This window comes from Cyberlindnera jadinii (genome assembly GCF_001661405.1).
Source record: "Cyberlindnera jadinii NRRL Y-1542 unplaced genomic scaffold CYBJAscaffold_2, whole genome shotgun sequence".
NCBI lineage: Eukaryota > Fungi > Ascomycota > Saccharomycetes > Phaffomycetales > Wickerhamomycetaceae > Williopsis > Williopsis jadinii.
The window spans coordinates 45,219-66,830 of NW_017963653.1; the positions used below are offsets into that span (position 1 = coordinate 45,219).

Here is a 21,612-nt window from a genome sequence, read left to right on the forward strand (position 1 = left end):
CATAACTCATATTCAAACTTTTTGGGGACTACAAACTGTATATATATAACTCTTAGGACCCATGATAATAATGAACATATATATTCTATGATTAGTTGTTGTAGCTCTGTAATTCATTTTGAAATCAAAACACAATGCTTTAAAATACCTCAAGACAAGATATTGTTGATGTGGAACCGGAAAGAGACTCATCATCCATAAACACAAGCTGGAATTCATCATCAATTGTATACTCAGCGTCTTCAAAGCTCTGGACTTTTAAAACTTCTTCCTGCCAGTCTAGTATTGACTCCTTAAGTTTGTATAATTGATCTATAAGTTCCGTGTACCGAGAAGCGTAATCGTCAAATCCTATGACGACAACGTCTGGAGTTGAATACGGGCTTTCGTTGAATGTTGTAACGTGACGAGAGGAGAGAAGTAAAAATTCTAAACAGGAGTCCAAAAGTGTGTTGAAAGTTTCCAGCTTAAGTTCCCACTGCATAGAATCATATGTCGGTACAGATAGCGTTGATATCTCACTGGTGATCTTTGACGCATCCTGTCTGAATTTGTATAGATGCTCCAACATCTCTTCATCTGTTTCAAGTGAAAGAAGCGTAACGTATGAAAAGTTCAACGTTGCTATGCTATCGTGTAAACGCTTGTATTGTGCTGAAGAACAAGTCTTTGCACATTGGTGCAATATAGTTTCTTCGAGTACTGAGAAGCACACAAGAACTAGCTCACAGAGTAAAGTATGATCCTGTTTAAGTCCTTCAATCATCGTTCTTTGGTTACAGTGAAGTTATAGTTGCTCCAAGTGGGCGTGTAAATCCTCTAAAGTTATTCCAAAGAACGTTTTATATATCAAAGAAACGAATTACTCATACCCGATGTGTCATAATTGTTTCTCTAGTTGACTCATATGCAAAAGTATGCAGCTCGATAAAAAAAGTTTTTCTTCCGTTGATCGGAGTCAAAACAAAAGATCTGTTTCGGGCCCTAGCCGAAGTCGCAGCATTCGGCATCCGGGCCCATAGCCGATTATTCTTATACAATGGATACGACTGTTCGATTCCAATAGATCTGTTTGAATTGAACCGTTGGTGTTTATATTAGGCTCAACGTGTATGGTAATGTAGCTATAAGGCCGTGCAATGTATGCTTGAAGACATTGAACTGCGGTGGTTTTTCTGTAAGTGACTTAGCGAGACCATAGAAGAATGCCTAAATAGAGACGAGATTATAGATCTCGAGTCAGTATGGAACGACTTCACACGGGTTTCCGTTAGTTCTGGGGGAAGAGGGAGTAGTGGAATCTCGGTCAACGGTATTGTAATTTATTTAGAGATGTGCTTACAACACTGAACATTAATGAATGGTAAACAAGCGAATCTAAACTGTTAGATGTACACTACAACAAAAGAAGAACAGTTGTTTCCAGCTGGATCAGCCTTATGGATGGTATATATTATACTCAGATGCATGTTAGTAACTCTTTGGACCTTTCATGTGTTTGTCTCCCGTGGATGTAAGCTTCTTTTAAATAGAAAACATCTCACTAGTTGGTTTTCCCCAGGTTAACTAGAAGTTGTCACTTCATAAAAGAGCAAAGGGGACAGAGATTACAATTTGAAGTGAAGAAAACACATCAGAGTGCTGTGAGATGTTTCTTTGATGATGGAGCTGAATCAAAAGACTGCGAGTTGTTAAGGCTTTACACGGAATCGTCTTCAAGTGTTGAGCTTTGTCTCATTAAAGCATTTAACCTATTTCTCAAGGACTCCCTTACAGACTTCCCTTTACTAAAATGTATAGAGACGTGGTGAATCAAGTCGAAACCTACTTTGTCAACCTTTTGGCTACATTTGATTGTAACAACTCTTAGAAGAGCTGTCAGAGCTTTCAGAACAAGGATTAACCACGCAGTAAACTTGCTTCGACATGGAATTCCCTGTCAAAAGACACTTGGTGGCAGTAATCCACGCCACATCCCACATCCAATATTACATGCAGAGTGAATTGTAACATGTGTCTCACATCTGAAATCAATTAACAAGTCCAGGCAAGACATTGATGCAGTGATGATGCTACAAGCCTATGTAACTATAATTAAGACCTACAACCACCCGAAAAACGCCATACTTAATCTGTACCACATCATACACACTCACGCATAGCTCACTAGTGAAAATAATTACTTAAACCATTCAACCCCGTGGCCTAATCCACTGCTATGCAATATTTAGAGGTGTCCCAGTACACGCACAACAGACAAGGACCCCCTAGCGTATTTGTATGGAAGGAAGCACGATGCAACTTCCAACCGGTTTCGGGCAACGGGACTCTAACGACTAATGGTGGAATGAAAAGCCCACGAGGGCTACCGCATAACACTGAGCTGTGCCTAGAAAGAGTTGAACTCAAAGTAGAACGCAGCGACACACACGTTGGTCAAGAAACGTTTTCCAATTGTAAATTGTACGTCTCCAAGTTGTGACACCTCGACGGCTCTACGCACTTCAAGAGCACATCTGCCCCCCCCCCCCAAGCAAATGTTGCACGGGTAACGGGATGAGGTTATTTTGACCATTGCTCTGCCACGAGGTTCTGTCACAATGGCGCCCGCTTCGCATAGCACACATGTAATGTCCAGATCGAATATTGCACGAGATGCCGGGTCTCGCACGGAACCACACCTACGCCGTATACACAGGCCTTCAGTCCACCAATGACAGGCACCTGTGACTTTGAGCACATACATAACACGACCAAGTGCTGGCTGTAAAGATATCAATCACGGATCAAACAGCGAGTGTGTGTAATCGTAGTGGTGGGCAATTTGGCCCTGTGAAATTCCCTGCAACAAGCGCACGGTTTATGGTCCCGCCTCGTTCTTTTAAACGCTCAATGACAGAGCCACTTGTATACTAACTTTACCTAGAAAACATGAAAAGGGAAAACACAGGCATCGCAGCCAATCATGGCACACCGGGTTGTGCCCAGTACTGAGCCACATGGCAATGGAAGACGGTACCCAGACAACCCATGAACTCTCCAGAAAGCACCGTGTGTTCCCCCATTAACATTCCTTTTTTTACGTCTGGCGTTAATTATGTTGCTTTCTGCGCTCGCTGCTGCTTCGTCGTGTGGGCCCTGTTTGTCTTGTGACCTGCACGTGCACCTCCTCCACACGTGTGCCAGAGACAGCGAGTTGGCAGTGTGCAATTGAGCAGTTCCAAATCTCTGTGAATATCTGTTGGGTAGTAACTATATAAGGCATCGTGGCGGCATTGTGAATTTGACAGCTCTGTAACCTTGTAGGGTCCACGCTTTGTACGAGCTCCACACCGTTTCCACGAGAACAACGAACGCGATGCTGCCACTTCCTCCAGATCTGAAGCCAACAATCATCCAGATGCAAAATGGTGATAATGAAGAGCCAGAGCAGAACAAGTTGCCGGAGCCTGTGCAGATGAACGGCCAGGGCGGTGGCGCCAAAGGCGGTAGCAATGGAAAGCCAAAGAAGAAGAGAAGACGTTCCTCGTCGTCGCTGATATCGCAGAACGAGATTGAGAAGCGTCGCAGAGAGCACAAGACCGCACACTCCATCATTGAGAAGAAGAGACGTATCAGAATGAACAGGGAGTTTGAGGCTCTCAAGTTCATGATTCCGGCTTGTAGAAACAACTTGAACTCTTCGAACAACAACGGTGAAGGGATGTACAAGCTCACGATCTTGCAGTCCACTGTGGACTATATCAGATACCTCCACAGCATTGTCAACTTGCAAAAGGATGAAATCTCCAAGTACAACCCTAGATGGGCACAGGAGGAAGACCTGGACTTTGCCAACGCTGACGTTGACACTGACAGTTACAGAAACTTGGAGAACGAGTACGACTTTGCCAAACTGTTTGATGACTTCACGGAGTACAAGAGTGAGCGTCTTGCCGCCGCAAGAAATGCGAGTTCAACTAAATCCCATGGAAACCTCGCCGACGATAGGCCCCTTCACGACACAACCAGTGTTGAATTTATCGACACAGCCGATTTGGGAACCATTTCCAAATCTTCCACCACCACAATAAGGCGTAATTCCATGTTGGACTTCAACAAGTTCCAGGCGCTGCCTTCGCCAATCATCACCCCAGAGCTATACCCACAACGTGGAACGTCGTTCTCGTCATCAACAGGGTCACACTCCGTCGGTAACAATTTCATCGCCCTACCATCGATGCAAGATAAGCAGGGGTCACCAACTTTCAAGGATTCCTTGGACTTTCAGTTCCCCAAGAACGCTGGGAACTTCCAATTCAGCCAGCCAGGTAAACCGGCAAGACAGTCGCAATCCTCGAGCCTCCAGGGCTCACCACAGAGCTCGCTGGACATCATCAACGAGAGCATGGCACGCGACACGGAAACATCAGCTTCTCAGGCACTTCTTTCAATGAGAAGGGATACCTCAGTATCTAACATCAGAACACTTTTGAACTAATAAATATAAACACAAACTGGTTTTGTTTTCGTCTTTCCCTCTCGCTATCTCTCCTCTTAGAACTAACCAACCGTAGCTGTCCACTGAACAACGCCGTAATTGAAGTACTGCGATGTCTGGGCTGCCATTTCTGGCACGTGACGATAGAGAGAATCCTCCAAAAAAACACCCCTACACCACGCGTACACCACGCGCACACACAGGCCCAAATCTAATGTGTCTCTTTGATTGCGGTTAGAAGACCTCACTCACAGTGGATAAGGGTTGGAAGCTATAGATTCAAGCCAATATGGGGAATACCAGCTCTGCACCGAGGGTCACTGCCCAGGACAAGGCTGTTTTACAGGTGAAGTTGCAAAAGGACAAACTAGTCAGGTATCAAAAGAAGATGAACTTGTTGGTGGATCAAGAAACCACCCAGATCAAAGTATACCTGCGCCAGGGGAAGAAGAACGATGCTAAAGTGCTGTTAAAGAAGACCAAGTATCAGCAGAAACTACTAGAGGACTCTTCCAACCAGCTCTACAACTTGGAGAATATGATACACAACATTGAGTTCAAGCTCATAGAGAAAGACTTCTTGAAGGGGTTGCAAAACGGTAATGCCATCTTGTCAAAGCTCAACAACGAGATGAAGGTTGAGGATGTCGAAAGGCTTGTTGATGAGGTCCAGGATAACATTGCGTATCAGGACGAGATCAACGAGATGTTATCCAACTCTGTTGTTGGACAGGACATTGAGGATGAGATTGATCAAGAGTTGGCGGCGTTAGAGCTGGAAGCAACACCATTGGATCAAAGGCTTCCAAAGATTGATGGGCTTGCCAAGGTTCCTGAAGTTGCTGTAGATGTTCTCCCACAGCAGAAGAAGGAAAGTAGCAAGGAGACGAGGACTGCATTACTAGCATAGAATGGTTAACTCCCAATGAGGGTTCTTTAATTAACAGGTATTACTCTATTTTATGTACAATTCAAGTAGTTCCAACTCATTCGTCCAACCATTCCAAAAATTCTGGAGTGAAGTAACTGATTATCAATCTTGCACCTGCTCTGAGGAATCCTTGGTGTGATTCGTATGCGACTGACTTCAAATGACAGATACCCTTCTCTGCTGCGGCATGTAGCATGGCAAACTCACCAGAGACATGGTATGCACAGATTGGATAGTCCTTACCAATCTCTGCGGCATCGCTCATAACATCCAAGTAAAAAGTTGATGGTTTGACGATGATACCGTCAGTTCCTTCTTCAATATCTCTTCTGAGTGCTCTTCTGGCCAATCCACGGCCTCCAGATGGGAGTTGGTAACGTTTTCTATCACCTTTGCCTGGAGCAGAACAAGCGGCATCTCTGAATGGGCCATATAAATTACCACTGAATTTAGCACTGTATGACATGACAAAGCATTTATGGGCAAGTTTGGCTTCGATCAAACCACGCTTGATCTCACGGACTCTGCCGTCAATCATATCAGAAGGAGCAACACAGTCAACACCAGCCTTTGCGTAGTTAACAGCAACAGCGCCGATTCTGAAAACAGATTCCTCTCTGTTGATGGTGCCATCTTCGAAAAGGACACCACAGTGGCCATGAGAAGTGTATTCACAGAGGCACACATCGGCCATGATAAACAGATCTGGGAACTCCTTCTTCAACAACTTGGTCGCCATGATAACAGGACCTTCTGGATCATCCGCTGAGGTACCAACCGGGTCCTTAGAACCTGGCTTCGTAGGAACACCAAAGAGGATAACAGATCTCAGCCCCTTTTCAACCAAAGGCTTAACAAATGGGATCAGCTTGTTGACACCGACTCGTCTTTGGTTTGGCAGCGACTCGATCAGCGTATCCTCATCTTCAATATCACTCACAAACAGAGGGTAGATGAACATGTTCTTGGTGAGTTGTCTCTCGTGTTGCCACTCGCGCGCCAAAGGGTGTGCATATCCTCCAGCAAGGATACTCGAGACGCTCGTCTCTTGTGGCTTGAGATATTCAGCTGTGTGGACCATCGTGTAGTTGTGTCTTGTGTCTTTGGGCTGAGTACGCTTGGTGTTTACAAGAAAGAGAGTGTTGTGCTCTCAACTGCGATAAATCTTTCATCTCCGAGACGTTGATTCGTTCCTCATTCCCAATCTGGATATTTGATCCGAAGGCAAAACAACACTCACTCACTCAGCGCACAGCACACATTAGGCTACAAAGCCGAGCAGACGACGATACCTCGATGTCCTGTGAAGACGAGCACTTTAACCACTCCCATAGCCACTCTCATTCCCACGGCGATGGGGATGACCACTCTCATATACCCCCAATTCAAACAAGCAGTGTACAGAATCTAAGAGAGCACATTGATTTCTACCAGCTGAGGGCGCTCAACTGTCAACAGAAGGATGAGGATCTACAACGCCTATTCAAGGCCAACGACGACAAGTTTGAGCTCAGCGGGTTCGTTGAATCTGATGCTGACTGTCAGCTGATCCTGAATATCCCGTTCAACGGCAACGTGAAGCTATACTCGATAATCATCAGATCCAGTGGTGAGTCTGCTCACTGTCCCAGAACGGTGAAGTTGTTCAAGAACAACAAGACCTTGGATTTCGATAACATAGCAGGTTCTAAACCGGTGCATAAACTGGAACAGCCATTGGTTGGTCCTTTGGATGATACGGAGGCAAACGTGGATGAAGATACGTTTGTTGAGCACCACCTTCCGAGATCTCAGTTCCAGTCAACCTACCACTTGACATTGTTCATCGAGGATAACTGGGATGACGATGAGGATGAAACTACAAAGCTATACTACATTGAACTTCGCGGACTGTTCACCAGTCCGCTGGCAAAGGATCCCGTGATAACACTTTACGAAGCTGCTGCTAATCCAGCAGATCATAAGAATCTGCTCCAGCAGGAAATAGGCCAATCTAACAACGTTGACTAATAATTATTATGATATGAATGCACATCTCTATATATTGGCTAAGAGAACGATACTCTGTACTCCTTTGGGTTGTCATGTGGTCTTCCATGGGAAAAGTTGGCCTCTTTAGTCTTGGTGTTCACTATAATTGTATACAAAGTACAACATTTGGCCAATCCAGTAACGCCTTCCTCTGGATACTTACAGATGGACTTTGGTGCATTGGCTATGTCGCCCAATCTGCTTCTGAAACTCTTGAAGCCACCCTCTGATCCCACATTAAGCTCCTTAATACGGTCATACCTAGCAAATGAACTCAGAATCGGAGTGTCACAGGGGAATTCTTTAGAAAGAGTTTCATCCAGCAAATGATTGGTGTGTGAAACCACCCCTGTATCATCATCAGGCTTAATAATGGCAATTCCTCTTGGTGAAACTTCAACAGAACAGTAACTGTTTACATCACCCATAAGAAGATTTGCACAACTGGCACACCCGTTCGATTCTAAATAGTCCACGGTCTTCTCAACACTCTCCTGCTCCAAACATTTACGAAGTGTAAAGTGGATTGGGAGTTTGTCATAGCTCACTTCGTTGGAGCTTATAGCATTGAGCATGATCGCCAGTCCCTCGCTGTTGAACCCATACTTTCCAATGATCCCGGCCTCTGCGAGGAAGAGGAGTTTTGGTTTCCCAACTTGCTCTAGTTCGATCCACAGGGTGGCTGCATCAACCTCAGGTATCCAGTCCCAATTCTGTCCAACATAAACATCTCCTGTTGAAGATTCCACCTGTGCCAAAGATGTACATCCATCGGATATGTCAACCATGGTGATCTCGCTACGGACATTGAGAGCAACGATATCCAAAAGATCCGTTCCTGATCCTTGCGCAATACCCCTCAGCTCGTCCAGTATATCTGGGTGCTTTTCGAGCAATGGTAGATATTCGGCAGCCCTTCTTCTGGCCTCATCCCAAGACACGTTCTTAGATTCTTTATACAAAGTGGAGTACACTTCGATAGCTTTGACGATCTGAGCCTTAGCAAAAGTCCCGTGGCCCAGCCCGATTTCCAAGGGTGTGCCAGAAAGCTTCACATAAGGTAGATGTGTATCATAAAACCTCCCACTCGCTACGGTTTCCATCTTTCTCGGGTGATGAAGCTATTCCAAAATGCATCTCTGTGTAGTGTGCAGTATGCTCTGCTTATGTATGCCCTCATGTGTCCGTATCCGGAAGTCGGCAATAGTCCCCAAAACGGTGAGATAGACGGAGATTAACAGTACAAGTCGATAAGATAAAAGTGTTGGCCTCAGTGTAAGCAGCCGGTATAGAGGTGGGCATTCGATTACTTTGAGAGCATGTCGTGCAAGACCGTCACCATCGCTAATACCTTTTCTTCTTCTAAGCGTGGACCAAGAACCTGTACGCCCACAGGAACTCCATCGCTCTCTGCCGGTTCGTAACAAGGCGAAGTGGAGCTATCATCAGCAACGTCAATGGATCTATCACTTGTAAGCACTGGGAACGTACAAGCAGGGAAATCGACAACGTTGGCGAATGGTGAATAGCACACGTCTTTGAACTCCCCAAATTTAAAGCCTGCGTGAGGGCTAACTGGCATAATTAATCCGTCTAGTCCACTGGATTGCCAGAGCTTCCAAAACCTGTTTATTGACTTTGTCCTTTCACTTTGAGCAACCCACATCTCTGAAGTTGGAATATCCCTGGCCGCTTGCCATGATGACAGGGCTTTAACTGGTTCCCCAGACTTTAAGCATTCTTCAATGACCCTTTTGTTGCCAGAACTTTCCATAAAAGCAGCATATGCAGCGATCTCTTCAATGATTGCTGTGTCAAATGGTACGCATTCTAAGCCAGCAGCCTGGAGTTTCTGAACCAGCGTAAGCATTGCTCTTTTAACTGGAGGTGTTAACTGCACAGGGCCAGCATCCATGACATAGCCAAATTTGAAATGGCCCTTGCTATCAAAAATTTCCCATGGTTTATTGACAGCATTGATGTCGTGCTTCCATGCTTCGTTCGCCATGGCCTTTGCGTAAAGCTCCAATGAAAACACGTCGTTAGCCATCGGACCATTTGTGGGCTTCAAGCTTTCAATTCCGAGAACAGGTGACTGTAAACACAAATGTGACGTTCTCTGTGTCGTCATTCTTAGCCCGTAGATCCCTGTAACCGATGCTGGTTGTCTAATGCTTCCCCCAAGATCAGAGCCAACGCCCAAGGGTGAACCTCTAAGTGCCAACAGTGCCGATTCACCGCCTGAAGATCCACCGGATGAAAAGTTTGTGTTGTAAGGATTAAGTGTCTGTCCAAACAGGTTGGATGCTGTTTCGATGTTGTACACTGCCGTCGGCGTTGTTGTCTTTGCTATTGGTATGGCGCCTTGGTCCACTAAAATCTGGATGTTTGGGGATGATACAGAGGAAGGATCATCGTTTGCTTTGGATACGAGACAGAGTGTAGTTCTCACATCTATGAGGTCGAACTCATCCTTTAGTGAAAATGGTAGCCCGTGTAATGGGCCCACCACTTTACCTGTATTAGCCAAAATTGCATCCAACTGTTTTGCCCTTGACAACGCCTCTTCAAAAAGGATCTCGGAAAGACAGTTCACCAGCTGTTGAGCGATGGCTGCTCTATGGCAGAATGCACTTACAACGCAATACGCCGACCATTGGCCTCTGTGGATGTTATGGAGGATTGTGGCCGTGGAAGCCTGTGTTATCTCCACTTCGTTCTCTGACAGGTACTTTCCAGGAATAGACACAACATTTGTTGGCACTTGCTCAGATTCGTCAATGATCCATTCCCTCGGGATGAGTGAGTACCTTTTAGCCCGGGCTTCGTTACAGAGATCTTCCCAGCTCATAATCGGTACCGCTGTCCCAAGCTGTTTCGAAGCATACGGAAGCTCTTGCTTGTTTTAGCCAATGTATGTTTTTTTTTCTCCCATTTTCTACATGGAGGTCCTGCCATTAGCTAAAATAAAATCATCTTCCGCCTCTCTGTGGAACATTCTACATTTACATATCTTGTATCATAAAGAAGAAGATCCTTCTATAATCATCTTCACGTTAAGTTAAAGAAATCGTTTATCGTTGTAATTTTGATTGTTATTGTTTTCATTTTGGTTTTTCGGGTTCTGTTTTTGTGGAATGTGTGTATAAATGTGGTTTTTCAGCTAAGCATCGTGTGGAATATCAACTTGTTAAACATGTCTCATCTCGGTGAAATAGTGCAATTGAGCAGTCACTTGTGAACGATGTCAAAGGCCATATCGTTTGTTTGTATGGGGGCTCTTCCGCAATGTCACTTGGTAAAAGGTCCACTCAATCGGTCATTGAAATCAAAACACACAGCGCTTAGTGGTGGTTGTCCTCTGGTTCCTCCAAGACGAACCATTCCTCAGAAGCCTCAGCGGCAGAACCGGTGGTGTGGGAGGCAACCTCAACCTCGGCGGCCTCGTAGTCAGCCAACTCAGCAGCGTCGATCTCAGCAGCTGGTTGTTGTGGAGCGACTGGCTTGGTCCATGGTCTGGTAGCACCTTCAGCGTCCTTGGCGGAGAGAGGAGTTGGCTTGAAGGCCTTCAACTCGTTGATGTACAAGTCTTGGATGATGTCTAGTGTGTGTTAGTCTACGTGTGTCCTTGTGACAATAAGCTAACAAAAAATAGGGGGAACAGGACTTCTCTCTCTTAACGAAAAAGAAGCTGGAGAGAGGCGCCCCCAGAAAGCAATTAGAAGTGTAAAACTCACTCTTTCTAGCTGGCATAGCAGAGAAGGCACGAACAGAGACCCTCTGGGTCATGATACGTCTAGCAGCGAACATAATTGACTGGTTTAATTGGTTCGAATTGAATGGAGTCCACCCGTGTTGATGGGGTGTTCGAAGGGGGTGGGCATTTTGTCTTTTAGATTTTCGTCCAGGAAAGCGAAAAAAAACCCTCCGAGATCCGTCCTCCGCGATTATTACCGTACTGGGTAACATCCGGGGGCAAGTGATGGATGGGAAAATTTCATTGGTTCAAAACTCTTTTCATGGTTAACGAAAGCAGGGCGAGAAAAGCAAAAGAGTGTAACCAACATCAGAATCGTAAAGAGGTTTGCACAGAATTTGAACTTTGTCACAATGCCTCGTTTCTACTGTGACTACTGTAATTGTGAGTGTGGTTTAAACGTTGTTGATGTTTCCCTGAAATGCAATGACTAACAACAAACACCGAAAGCCTACCTTACGCATGATGCCGCAAGTGTTCGCAAAAACCATTTGACTGGTAAAAACCATGTCAAACTTGTTTGTGATTACTACGAAGGTATGTGTATCTTGTTTCTATTACTGCACATGATGAATCATGCCCATACTGACTTATAACACTATAGAGAAGGCCAAAGAGCTTGGAATATGGCGTGAAAATGACATGCCGTTTGAACTCACAACGGAGAACCTGTACAGGGGAATTCCTGGATCTTCTTCAAAGCAGACACTTGATCTATACCGAATGAGCGATATGAAAACTCTCCCGCCTCCTCCTACGATATCGGGTCTCCCACAACCTCCTCCGAAAGTGCTACACGACTCAGTACAGGAAAAACGTCAACTCTTGGGGAACATCTTACAAACCATTGGTGAAACCTAGGAATAGCACTCCAGTATCTAGTGTGTCTGTAACGAAATCTAACGATCCTTTCCCATCTTATCAACAGGAGAAGAAGCATCACCACATTGATTCCTACTCTTGTGGGAAGAATCATATGGTGACGGTTGCTATGGCAATTGATAAATTTTGTAAACATTGTGATTTTACGTGCGCGAACCATCAAATGCCTCGAAGGAGAGAGAAAAAGTTTTCGTTTGCAATTTTTTCCTTTTCAGATTTCAAAGGTTGTTTTCCCTTTATTTTTGCCAGCAATACACATAAAATACTTTATACACAATGGCTCAAGAAGTTCCAACTTTCAAGCTCGTTCTCGTCGGTGATGGTGGTACTGGTAAGGTGAGTAATTGTTGATTGATTTATATCCCTGTCCGGTTTGTCTCGGTGATCAGCTGTTGCTGTTGAAATCTGGTGTAATGTTTTGATCTCGATGATTTGGATTTTTTGTTTGTTTTTGTCTGTTTTTTTATTGTTGTTATATTTCCCAAACACAGGGGCTGTGTGCCTTTTGTTTCCATTCAGTGCCATATGAATCTACTAGAGACTAGTGTGTAACACAGGGTGCTTGTCGCTGATCAATTTACTAACTGTTTAATAGACCACTTTCGTCAAGCGTCATTTGACTGGTGAATTTGAAAAGAAGTACATTGCCACCTTGGGTGTTGAAGTCCACCCATTGGCTTTCTTCACCAACTTTGGTGAGATTAAGTTCGATGTTTGGGATACTGCTGGCCAAGAGAAGTTTGGTGGTTTGAGAGATGGTTACTACATCAACGGTCAATGTGGTATCATCATGTTCGATGTTACCTCCCGTATCACCTACAAGAACGTTCCAAACTGGCACAGAGATTTGGTCCGTGTCTGTGAAAACATCCCAATCGTCCTCTGTGGTAACAAGGTTGATGTTAAGGAGCGTAAAGTTAAGGCTAAGACCATCACTTTCCACAGAAAGAAGAACTTGCAATACTACGATATCTCAGCTAAGTCCAACTATAACTTTGAGAAGCCATTCTTGTGGTTGGCTAGAAAGCTTGTTGGTAACCCACAATTGGAGTTCGTTGCTGCTCCAGCCTTGGCTCCACCTGAGGTTCAAGTTGACGCCCAATTGATGGCTCAATACCAACAAGAAATGGATGCCGCCACCGCCATGCCATTGCCAGATGAAGATGACGCCGACTTGTAATCACACCCGTCTTATTGTTTATACCGTTTTCTTTCGCACTATAAACTGTTGAATACCAAATGTTTTTACTTCATCGTCTAATTCTTAGTATAAAATGTAAGTGGTCTACAAGTAAAAGCTAATAGTATTAAAGCTCATTATATTAATAAAAAGAAACCGCCCCAAAACAAACAACGATTTGCTGTATATTGACCCAAAGAGAAAGAAAAAGTGACTAAGCACGTGAAGAAGTTCAAAAACATTTTTGGTGGATTGATAAGCTAATACCCACATTGGTTTGGATACTGTCTGTTATCGAGGGGTTGTGGGAAGATACCGTTGTAGGCCAATTTCTGGAAATCCCACTCACCGGCACTCTCCGTCTTCCAACACCAGAAGATCCAACCGGCGCCCTTCTCGAAGGCATCCAATTGTGCCTCAATATAACGTCTGTGGTTATCTCTTGTGGTTTGATCCCAAGATGAAATGTCTTGAGAACCATCGCAGGTACCATAGTAGGTGCTGGATTGGTAAGTTGCGTCGTAACGAGCGCCACGGTAAACACCGTTAAGCCATGGTGCACAATCAGTGAGAGCAGCGGACCATTCACCACAAACGTTCCACAAGTTCTCAGCGGTGGATTGCTCACCCCATTCGCAGGCAACTTGGACGTGTTCATCAATGGTTCTGGACAACTCACCAGTAGAGAACACCTGGTAGTGGTGGTGATCAATCACAACACCCCAGTATCCATCAGCCAATTGGAACTTATCGTTGAAGTAGCCCATGCTTTGGAACCCGTCATGGACAATGACGTTTTGTCTTGAACCAGCGTTACGGGCGTTCCAGTATGCGGTGTCCCAGAATTCGTTCAACTTGGTCAAATCCAAGGAAGGTCCCAGTGGCTCGTTCAGGAGTTCGATACCAATGATCACATCGTCATAGTCTGAACCTCCGTATTTGTCAAAGATGGTCTTCAAAACGTTCAAAGTGACTTGGTCATTACCGTTGTTCTGGAACTGCAGGCTGTCTCTCAAACCAGAGTTATCAAAGCCGTTTTGAGAACCTGGGGCACCGTGCAAGTCGATCCAGACGTATAAGCCTTGGTTTCTGGCCCATTGGATGGCCTTGTCCAAGTATTCAGCCTGGCCTTGGATATAAGGATCAGAGTCCAAAGTTTGGAAAGCCCAGTAACCAATTGGGATTCTAACCATGTTAAGACCAGTCCCCTTGATGCTCTCAAAGTCAGACTCAGTGATCCATGAGCTCCAGTGTTGCTCAAGTCTCGATGCAGTCAACTGTTTACCCAAAGTCTGATGGTAATGGTATTCATCCACAGGGATGGTGTCGCCAAAAACTTCAAATAACGAAGGGGTGATGTACGGTTCAAGCACAAGCCAACCACCAATGTTGACGCCTCGTATCTTGTCATTGTCGTAGTCAAAGCTACCTCTCTTGTACAGCTGTTGACCGCCACGGGATGGGATAGGAGTGGCGTTGATCAACAACGTCAAAAAGGATAGGCTCAGTAGTGAAAGTAGCATAGCTGTGGATGGTATATGGGCAATTGATTGTTAGAGGAGTAGCAAAGAGTCTAGAAGAAGCGTGGAATAATTATCCTCTCTTTTGTCAAATGATTTGCGTTGGCCTCTTTAACTCCTTAACTAAGTTTTATGTCCTTGTGCAAGGGAATCGAAAAAGGGCTTGAAGGGGCATAAAGGGGGGTGGGTTGTTCTAGAGCGAGATACCATTGATTTATATACAAACTTTCAAATCAGCTAAATTCACTACAAGGTGCTCATATCTGGATCAGGAATTCAGGTGAGACTGACGTCTTGATTTGTGTCCTGAAACTGTGCAGGCATGCTATCGGCCGTCCCATGCGGTGCGTGTACGCTTTTTTAACCAGCAATGCATAATATTGTTCCCTAATTTGGAACCGCACTTTTGGGTGTGGGTGGGAAGGCCGTACAGTTAACACAACCAACAAGGGAGTGAAGATAGTTTGTCTTGGAACACCCACATCCGTCAACACACGTGAGGCTTACAAGTTATAAAGGAATACGCACTTAGGGATACAGTCTTCAGAGATCGACAACGTGGATGTATAGGTGGAAAGCGTATCCCTTTAATAATACATGCATTGGAAAGCTCTACAGTTATTGAGTGATTCGTTTAGGATGGCATATCCAGTAACTGTCGTTGTAAACGTTAGATCAGTCCTTTCAAAGGTACGCACTGCGGGCGTGTACCGTGACTTGTGGTCCGTAATTTCGCTCTGGGACCTAAACCATTGGGCCCACGGGTGCCGGTGGAACAAGTACTAATTATAAATCGTTCCAAGTTTACGCGTTTCGCTCCTTTTTCCAGTGCGTGGGATTTATCTTTAGAACACGAAATTATAACGAAAATAGCGAAAAATAAAACTCTAACTTCCGCCTTTGATGAGTGGACGGCTACGCTACCTGAATGTAGCGTGTGATGACACCTCAACGAAGCAATGATAAGCTAACAAACACACCGAGGAGTTCAATCGGGGTTGAAGGCCACATGGAAAACACACCTTGGGCGTCTGGTTCCACTGAAACAAGTTTTCTCGGCTACAAGCCACCCCGTTGCTTGGCTCAGTGGCTCCCAAAAGCGTACAGTTTCGTATGCCACCAGAGTTTTATGTTGGAACATGTGGGAGGAAATTTCAGCCTTTTGTTTACTTTGGCGATCCTAGGAGGACACCCAGCACGCTGATCTCACTATGTGGGATTACAAACGATAGTTCCGGTCGACATGTCTGTGCTTGTAGCACACACTACATCTGCGAAGTGTCAAACGTTTACATCTCGCAGTTTGTCAGCACCTTGGATGATGACCCAGTTGCAGTGTAAACTCTCTCGTGATTGTTTGTCGAGTTCGCCTTATACATCCTGAACTGCTGGATTAAACTTAAAGTCAATTTTTGGTGAAGTAGACCTGACCAATACCCCCTTCAGATAACGTAGACCTTATACACATCCCCCTTTGGGATAATTGAGAAGATGAGTGAAACTCAGTTGCTAATAACATACAGATTAGAGTCATCGTCCCAGTTGAAATTCAACCACTGAAATCATTTGCAGACGCGACGTGCCTGCGAAACGCCCAGCTAGGTAATTTTGCTGCGAAATTGAGCCAGCTCCAGCCACCGCGATTTCATCTATCGTTGTGAATTAGGCGCAGTTAGAACCACCCTGTCTGTATGTAGAAGCGTGTTTCCTGCTTCAATTGATCGGTGCTACAAGTCTCCAGAGTTATAATAGAGCTCTGCAAGATGTGATATTTCTGTATATGTTGTAAAGTATTGAAAATAGTAGTAGGAAAACCGGATTCTGGCCTCGTTCAATAGCGCCCATTACTTCGCACAATGATTTTTATTCGTCTTCTCCAGGATCAGAATGTTTAGATGTTCGGGTGTTTGGTGTCCTGTGGTTTTCTTATTATGCACCTCTATTGTTCAACAGGCACCGCGAGCTGGTGCGCAAGCCACCTCAATTAATCACTTGCATTACTGACGTTTCTCTCATGGCCAACAGGGGATACGCTACATGGAGTTAGAAGCCTAGTTGATGCGCCTTTGAGTGGTTTTCGATCTACACCTTTGGTCTCCGCTATCCCCATTGATTAGTGTATAGTGTACTCTTGCAGGTTGACATATGTCATATGCGGTGTAAAACATCATTAGTTCGCTTCTTATACATTGTGCATCATAATAATCTGTCGTTTACATATAGTCATAAATCTAACATCGCTGGAATATCAAACTGAGAAGTGTGCCTTCATCTCGTTCTTGTTATCCTCGTACTCATCAAGGGCATAGCTTTCACGCTCGCCGAACCGAATGCTGCGGAAGAAAGTATCAGGTGGCGTACAGGTACCAAGTGCCCTTCTTGCGTGGCTATCAAGGTATGTCAATCCAACGATATAACTGGCATTGACCCAGCCAAACCCTTCAGTTGCGACACCTTTGAAATCAGCACCTTGGTTACCATACTCAGCCTCAACCCTATGGGGATCTGTGGCCCTTGTAACGTTGTACTTTTCCACAACTATACCATTGTAGTCAACAAATGCCTTCGTCATCAGATACAACCAACGGTAAGCAATTCTTCTTGCTACATTCTCATACCCATATTGTTTAAACCCTGCCCATGCAAGAATTTGCTGTGGAGCCCAACCAAATGGATAATCCCACTGTCTTGAAGGTCTATCCAATGATATCTCACCACGAGACTTTTCAGTACCGGATACAATACCTCCCAGCTCTTCAAATAGCGCTAAAGCCTTCACCAGTCTGGTTGCCTGTTCTTTGCTGGAACAGCCTGCCCACAATGCCCAAAAAGTAGTTGCTGACTCGTAATTTGTTTGCAATCTCAACTTAACGTTATAGTCAAAATACATTCCTTTCTCCTCGTTCCATAAATACTTGTCAATACGCTCCCTTCTTAATTTTGCCCTTTCTTCCCATTCGTGCGAAGATTCCACAATGTTATTTCTAGAGCTGAACTTATCGTTGAAATAAGTCTTGATCAGGTGGGCAATGTCAACTTCGTACTTGTATAGCAAAGAGTTCAAGTCCACAGTGGCGAGATTAGCACAGATACCTTCCAATCGATAAGACGTATCGTGTCCACTTTCTCTCACAGCCCTATCATGTGTAAAGTAATCGTCCAAGGCTGGTTCCTTCACTTCACCGCTGTTGTACTTCTCCATAAATTCCTTTATAGATATACCATGTTTCAATGCATAAGGTCCCAAAATGGAGTCAAAATGAGTAGCTTCTGTCTCCGGTGGGACACCACAACCTGAAGGGTGATAACAAGACAACCCTGTTTCAATGTCAAGTCTTGGTTCAGCGGTCCACACAGTCTTGTATTCCTTGATAGCAGCACGAAGTGCTCTACTCAAGAGGTCAAAAGCCTCAGGATTCTTTTGGCCACCCATTGCCTCAAACACTCGGATGGACATATCGGTTAGGAACGGTGGTTGAGAGCGTGTGAGATAGTAGGATCTGTTTGCATTGAGTATTTTTCCATAGTGTTCAATCTCAAATATAAAATGCTCAACCATACCTCTAGCCAGATCCACTTTACCGTTAATGATCAGCCCCAATGACTCCATATACGAGTCCCATCCGTACAGCTCGTTGAATCGACCACCTGGAACAACATACGGAAACGAAGCAACCTTATCTTCACCTGTTTCAGGGTCATAGTGGTGTTCCATTGCCAGTGCAAGCAAGCCTGGGCGTGTATTGATTGATTGAACATACTCCGGCGTGATATCCTTTGGTAGATATTCAACGTCCAGATTTAAATCTGGTTGTGCCTTAGCGGCTTGGGTGTAATACTCAAACTGATCAGGGCAATCATAAGGGATGTAAACCCTTGGGTTCGAGGGGATCTTTGTATCCTTAGCAAACACTGCAATCGACTTATCATCAATGCGGCGTGTTAATGATTTCCAAAACTGGGTAGAGATCAAACGTGTCAATCTATCAACGGGGTTCTCGTTAAGTCTTGCCTCATCTAGGAACATTTGGTTTCTGCCAAATCTCTTCGCAATAGTCAACTCTTGCAATAAGTTTGAAAGCATATACGTGCCTCTAATGTCTTTCTGGTTGAACCCGTTAGAGTTAACAGTGCCCAACTTAAGGACCTTTGGTCCTGTATCTTCAATGGTGATTTGACAGTTGTTATCGGTATCCTCATTACGCAGCAACTCACTTAGAGTAGCATCGATATCCGAGATGAAGAAACGGCGTCCTCTGGCTCCACCTTGCAGTCCTGTTTCATCCTGTGATCCACGTCTCTTGATCGAGTCCCTCACACTGTCTCTGAAAGTGTTGATATTGGACATGTTGTTCATCACAGACTTGGTTCTCGTTCTCGCCATTCTGGATCCCGCTGGCGCCCTTGCAGGGTCAGTCTTTGGACCATAGTAATCCTCGGCCAATTGGAAAGGGTTATAGTCCTCATTTGAAGATGTTCTGCGTCTGTGCCGTTGATTATCACGTAACTGTTCAGAGGTAGTTTCCATTGTCCTGTTCTGAATATGTGGATATCGTGTCTGTTACTTTGTCCTCTTAGAAGGTGGTCACCAGTTGTGTCACAAAACCAGCAGAAACCACAAAAAAAGCAAATGTCGGCTAGGGGAGAAAATGCCAGCGATAAAATTGACCTCCGCGCTACGAAATTTAGCCTAGTGCACACTCTCTGATGGAGGGGGAGTTATGGTAAAATTAACTGGGAAATTGAGACTCAATTTATAGACGCACAGTAATAGGATAATCCGTTCGTGTTCATTTTTCGTCCTGTTGGGAGGAACCTTTCACTTCTCTGTGATATGCGAAGTATGTTTATGTACTGTCTGCATTTTCAATAAGAAACCACGGATGCTTTAAGCCCCAAATTAGATGGCAGAGAAAGCGGTGAACAAATCACCCCAGCATTCTATGGGGGTTGTGTATGGTTTGTGTGGTAACCCGTGTGGGTTAAGGTTATGCGCTTGGTTAATTTTTCCGATATTCTGTGTGATCGTTTGCCGCGGGCTGCGTTCATTTCCCCGATACGCGCGTTTCTTTTTTCCTTTACGCGGTTGTTTCGAGAGGTCCGGGGGGCTTGTAAAGTTTCTCCAGTATGTTTCTCCAGTAGATGTGGTTGTATAAAAAATAAGAACACGCATACAGACCCACGCTTGTTTGTAAAGGTTGGCTTTTAACCCACACGAGCTGTCCACTCTGCATCCTATAGCTCTCTGAGCATGGAATGATCGACAGGTCAACGATCAGCCCATTGGATCTTGGTGAAATCACTTCTCGATCGAGAGTCTGTTTCATAATATTTGCCATAAAGGAAAGGGTTCTTGATAGTTCACTCCTTTCCAATGATTACCCGTGCGCTTAGATCTGAAGCGATCCTCAATCTCTCAGATCTCGTCCTGTTATATCCTCTGGTGTCTAAAAGATACACATGGTCATCCCCTGTTGAGGTGCTGAGATGTCCAACTTTTGTCAGCGCAAGGTGACATTTCACGCAGCTGACCCGTCTCCTCAAAGCAACAACATGCAGAGAATCACTCAGGCTTCAGATTATTTTACGTCCAGCAGCGGAGAGAAGTAAATTCGACCACAATTCAAGGTTTTTCCATAGACAGCATTGAATTGAGTTGCGCCATGAATCTCGACCTTGCAGTTGGCTGCGGTGTGAACACTCGTTTGAATTGACCATGATACACCACCAACAATTCATTAGCCTAAACCAATTATAATATTGCTTTGGGAATCTCAGCAGTCACTTTTGTAAATCCCAACATAGATCTCAGTGTTTATCAATTGTGTGTTTTCCGTATCCTTTAACAACCCCTAACACAGAATGTGATGGATCATAGAATTGACTTCTCAACCTTCAATTTTCTCATTTATCAATATCAGTCACGTGATCTTTGTTTGTGCTTGGAATTTTTCAGCTTTCTGGTAGGAGACACATTCAAATTTTTTTGTTGTTCCTTCTTTGAGATCGTTGAAAACAACATCAACAACAACAAACAATCCTCACTGTATAAATCCCATTAGTTCATTTAATTCGGTTGATTAACAATGTCTGAGAAGGAAACCCCTGTTGAGAAGGTCGAGGAGACCAAGGTTGATGCTGCTACTGCTAAGCCACCAACTGCCACCGCCGATGTCTTTGCCATGTTTGGTGGCGCCTCCAAGAAGAGAGAAGAGAAGAAGGAACAAGAATCCAAAGAGGAAGAGAAAGAGAAGAAGGAAGGTGCTGAGAACGAGGATGAGGCTCCAGATTCTCCAGATGTTCACTTTGAGCCATTGGTCACTTTGGAGAAAGTTGATGTCAAGACCAACGAGGAGAACGAAGATGTCTTGGAGAAGTTCCGTGCTAAGCTCTTCAGATTTTCCGCTGACTCTAAGGAATGGAAAGAGAGAGGTACTGGTGATGTCAAGTTCCTTCAACACAAGGAGACCAAGAAGGTGCGTTTGTTGATGAGAAGAGACAAGACCCTCAAGATCTGTGCAAACCACTACATCGCTCCAGAGTATGAGTTGAAGCCAAATGTTGGATCTGACAGATCATGGGTTTACAATGTCACTGCTGACATCTCTGAAGGTGAACCAGAAGCTCAAACATTGGCTATTAGATTCGGTAGCAAGGAGAAGGCTGATGCTTTCAAGGAGGCATTTGAGAAAGCCCAAGAAGTCAACAAGAAATAAATTGTGTTTTCATTACATTTTTAAACATACATATATACCCTTAGTTGGCATGGATTAATGAAATGTATCATGTGGAAATAACAATTTGCATCATTAAAATGGAAGACGAAAAGCT

At 44.5% G+C, this 21,612-nt stretch overlaps 13 protein-coding genes across 13 annotated transcripts; 6 read left to right on the forward strand and 7 right to left on the reverse strand.

The window, feature by feature from the left end:
• Window positions 1–139: 139 nt before the first annotated feature.
• On the reverse strand, window positions 140–766 carry CYBJADRAFT_188277 (uncharacterized protein; the record flags this gene model as incomplete). The annotated part of the gene is made up of 1 exon (XM_020217299.1): window positions 140–766. One exon carries the CDS (start codon window positions 764–766, stop codon window positions 140–142), a length of 627 nt encoding a protein of 208 aa, XP_020072153.1.
• A 2,286-nt stretch (window positions 767–3,052) lies between these two features.
• On the forward strand, window positions 3,053–4,556 carry CYBJADRAFT_38464 (uncharacterized protein). The gene has a single exon (XM_020217690.1). The coding sequence runs from the start codon at window positions 3,359–3,361 to the stop codon at window positions 4,478–4,480; it is 1,122 nt and encodes a 373-aa protein (XP_020072154.1). The 5' UTR covers window positions 3,053–3,358; the 3' UTR covers window positions 4,481–4,556.
• Window positions 4,557–4,722: 166 nt separating this feature from the next.
• On the forward strand, window positions 4,723–5,429 carry VPS20 (ESCRT-III subunit protein VPS20). The gene has a single exon (XM_020214255.1). The coding sequence runs from the start codon at window positions 4,770–4,772 to the stop codon at window positions 5,388–5,390; it is 621 nt and encodes a 206-aa protein (XP_020072155.1). The 5' UTR covers window positions 4,723–4,769; the 3' UTR covers window positions 5,391–5,429.
• On the reverse strand, window positions 5,400–6,629 carry HEM2 (porphobilinogen synthase HEM2). Its single transcript, XM_020214256.1, has one exon. The coding sequence runs from the start codon at window positions 6,490–6,492 to the stop codon at window positions 5,467–5,469; it is 1,026 nt and encodes a 341-aa protein (XP_020072156.1). The 5' UTR covers window positions 6,493–6,629; the 3' UTR covers window positions 5,400–5,466.
• Window positions 6,630–6,707: 78 nt separating this feature from the next.
• CYBJADRAFT_123251 (PITH domain-containing protein) lies at window positions 6,708–7,421 on the forward strand (the record flags this gene model as incomplete). Its single annotated transcript, XM_020212472.1, has 1 exon — window positions 6,708–7,421. The coding sequence occupies one exon, from the start codon at window positions 6,708–6,710 to the stop codon at window positions 7,419–7,421; it is 714 nt and encodes a 237-aa protein (XP_020072157.1).
• A 38-nt stretch (window positions 7,422–7,459) lies between these two features.
• Window positions 7,460–8,545, reverse strand: CYBJADRAFT_171058 (AAT-domain-containing protein; the record flags this gene model as incomplete). Its single annotated transcript, XM_020216180.1, has 1 exon — window positions 7,460–8,545. The coding sequence occupies one exon, from the start codon at window positions 8,543–8,545 to the stop codon at window positions 7,460–7,462; it is 1,086 nt and encodes a 361-aa protein (XP_020072158.1).
• Window positions 8,546–8,748: 203 nt separating this feature from the next.
• CYBJADRAFT_171059 (amidase) lies at window positions 8,749–10,293 on the reverse strand (the record flags this gene model as incomplete). Its single annotated transcript, XM_020216181.1, has 1 exon — window positions 8,749–10,293. The coding sequence occupies one exon, from the start codon at window positions 10,291–10,293 to the stop codon at window positions 8,749–8,751; it is 1,545 nt and encodes a 514-aa protein (XP_020072159.1).
• Window positions 10,294–10,391: 98 nt separating this feature from the next.
• Window positions 10,392–11,203, reverse strand: ATP14 (F1F0 ATP synthase subunit h). Its single transcript, XM_020214257.1, has 2 exons — window positions 11,180–11,203; window positions 10,392–11,043 (listed from the first exon to the last, which is right to left on the reverse strand). Exons 1-2 carry the CDS (start codon window positions 11,193–11,195, stop codon window positions 10,787–10,789), a joined length of 273 nt encoding a protein of 90 aa, XP_020072160.1. The 5' UTR covers window positions 11,196–11,203; the 3' UTR covers window positions 10,392–10,786.
• A 349-nt stretch (window positions 11,204–11,552) lies between these two features.
• On the forward strand, window positions 11,553–12,060 carry YHC1 (Yhc1p; the record flags this gene model as incomplete). Its single annotated transcript, XM_020213537.1, has 3 exons — window positions 11,553–11,583; window positions 11,650–11,736; window positions 11,804–12,060. The coding sequence occupies 3 exons, from the start codon at window positions 11,553–11,555 to the stop codon at window positions 12,058–12,060; spliced, it is 375 nt and encodes a 124-aa protein (XP_020072161.1).
• A 297-nt stretch (window positions 12,061–12,357) lies between these two features.
• On the forward strand, window positions 12,358–13,261 carry GSP1 (Ran GTPase GSP1; the record flags this gene model as incomplete). The annotated part of the gene is made up of 2 exons (XM_020212522.1): window positions 12,358–12,417; window positions 12,677–13,261. 2 exons carry the CDS (start codon window positions 12,358–12,360, stop codon window positions 13,259–13,261), a joined length of 645 nt encoding a protein of 214 aa, XP_020072162.1.
• A 260-nt stretch (window positions 13,262–13,521) lies between these two features.
• On the reverse strand, window positions 13,522–14,784 carry EXG1 (glucan 1,3-beta-glucosidase; the record flags this gene model as incomplete). The annotated part of the gene is made up of 1 exon (XM_020213538.1): window positions 13,522–14,784. One exon carries the CDS (start codon window positions 14,782–14,784, stop codon window positions 13,522–13,524), a length of 1,263 nt encoding a protein of 420 aa, XP_020072163.1.
• A 2,245-nt stretch (window positions 14,785–17,029) lies between these two features.
• CYBJADRAFT_160577 (alpha,alpha-trehalase) lies at window positions 17,030–19,309 on the reverse strand (the record flags this gene model as incomplete). Its single annotated transcript, XM_020213539.1, has 1 exon — window positions 17,030–19,309. One exon carries the CDS (start codon window positions 19,307–19,309, stop codon window positions 17,030–17,032), a length of 2,280 nt encoding a protein of 759 aa, XP_020072164.1.
• A 1,488-nt stretch (window positions 19,310–20,797) lies between these two features.
• On the forward strand, window positions 20,798–21,507 carry YRB1 (Ran GTPase-binding protein YRB1). Its single transcript, XM_020214258.1, has one exon. The coding sequence runs from the start codon at window positions 20,868–20,870 to the stop codon at window positions 21,495–21,497; it is 630 nt and encodes a 209-aa protein (XP_020072165.1). The 5' UTR covers window positions 20,798–20,867; the 3' UTR covers window positions 21,498–21,507.
• Window positions 21,508–21,612: the final 105 nt, after the last annotated feature.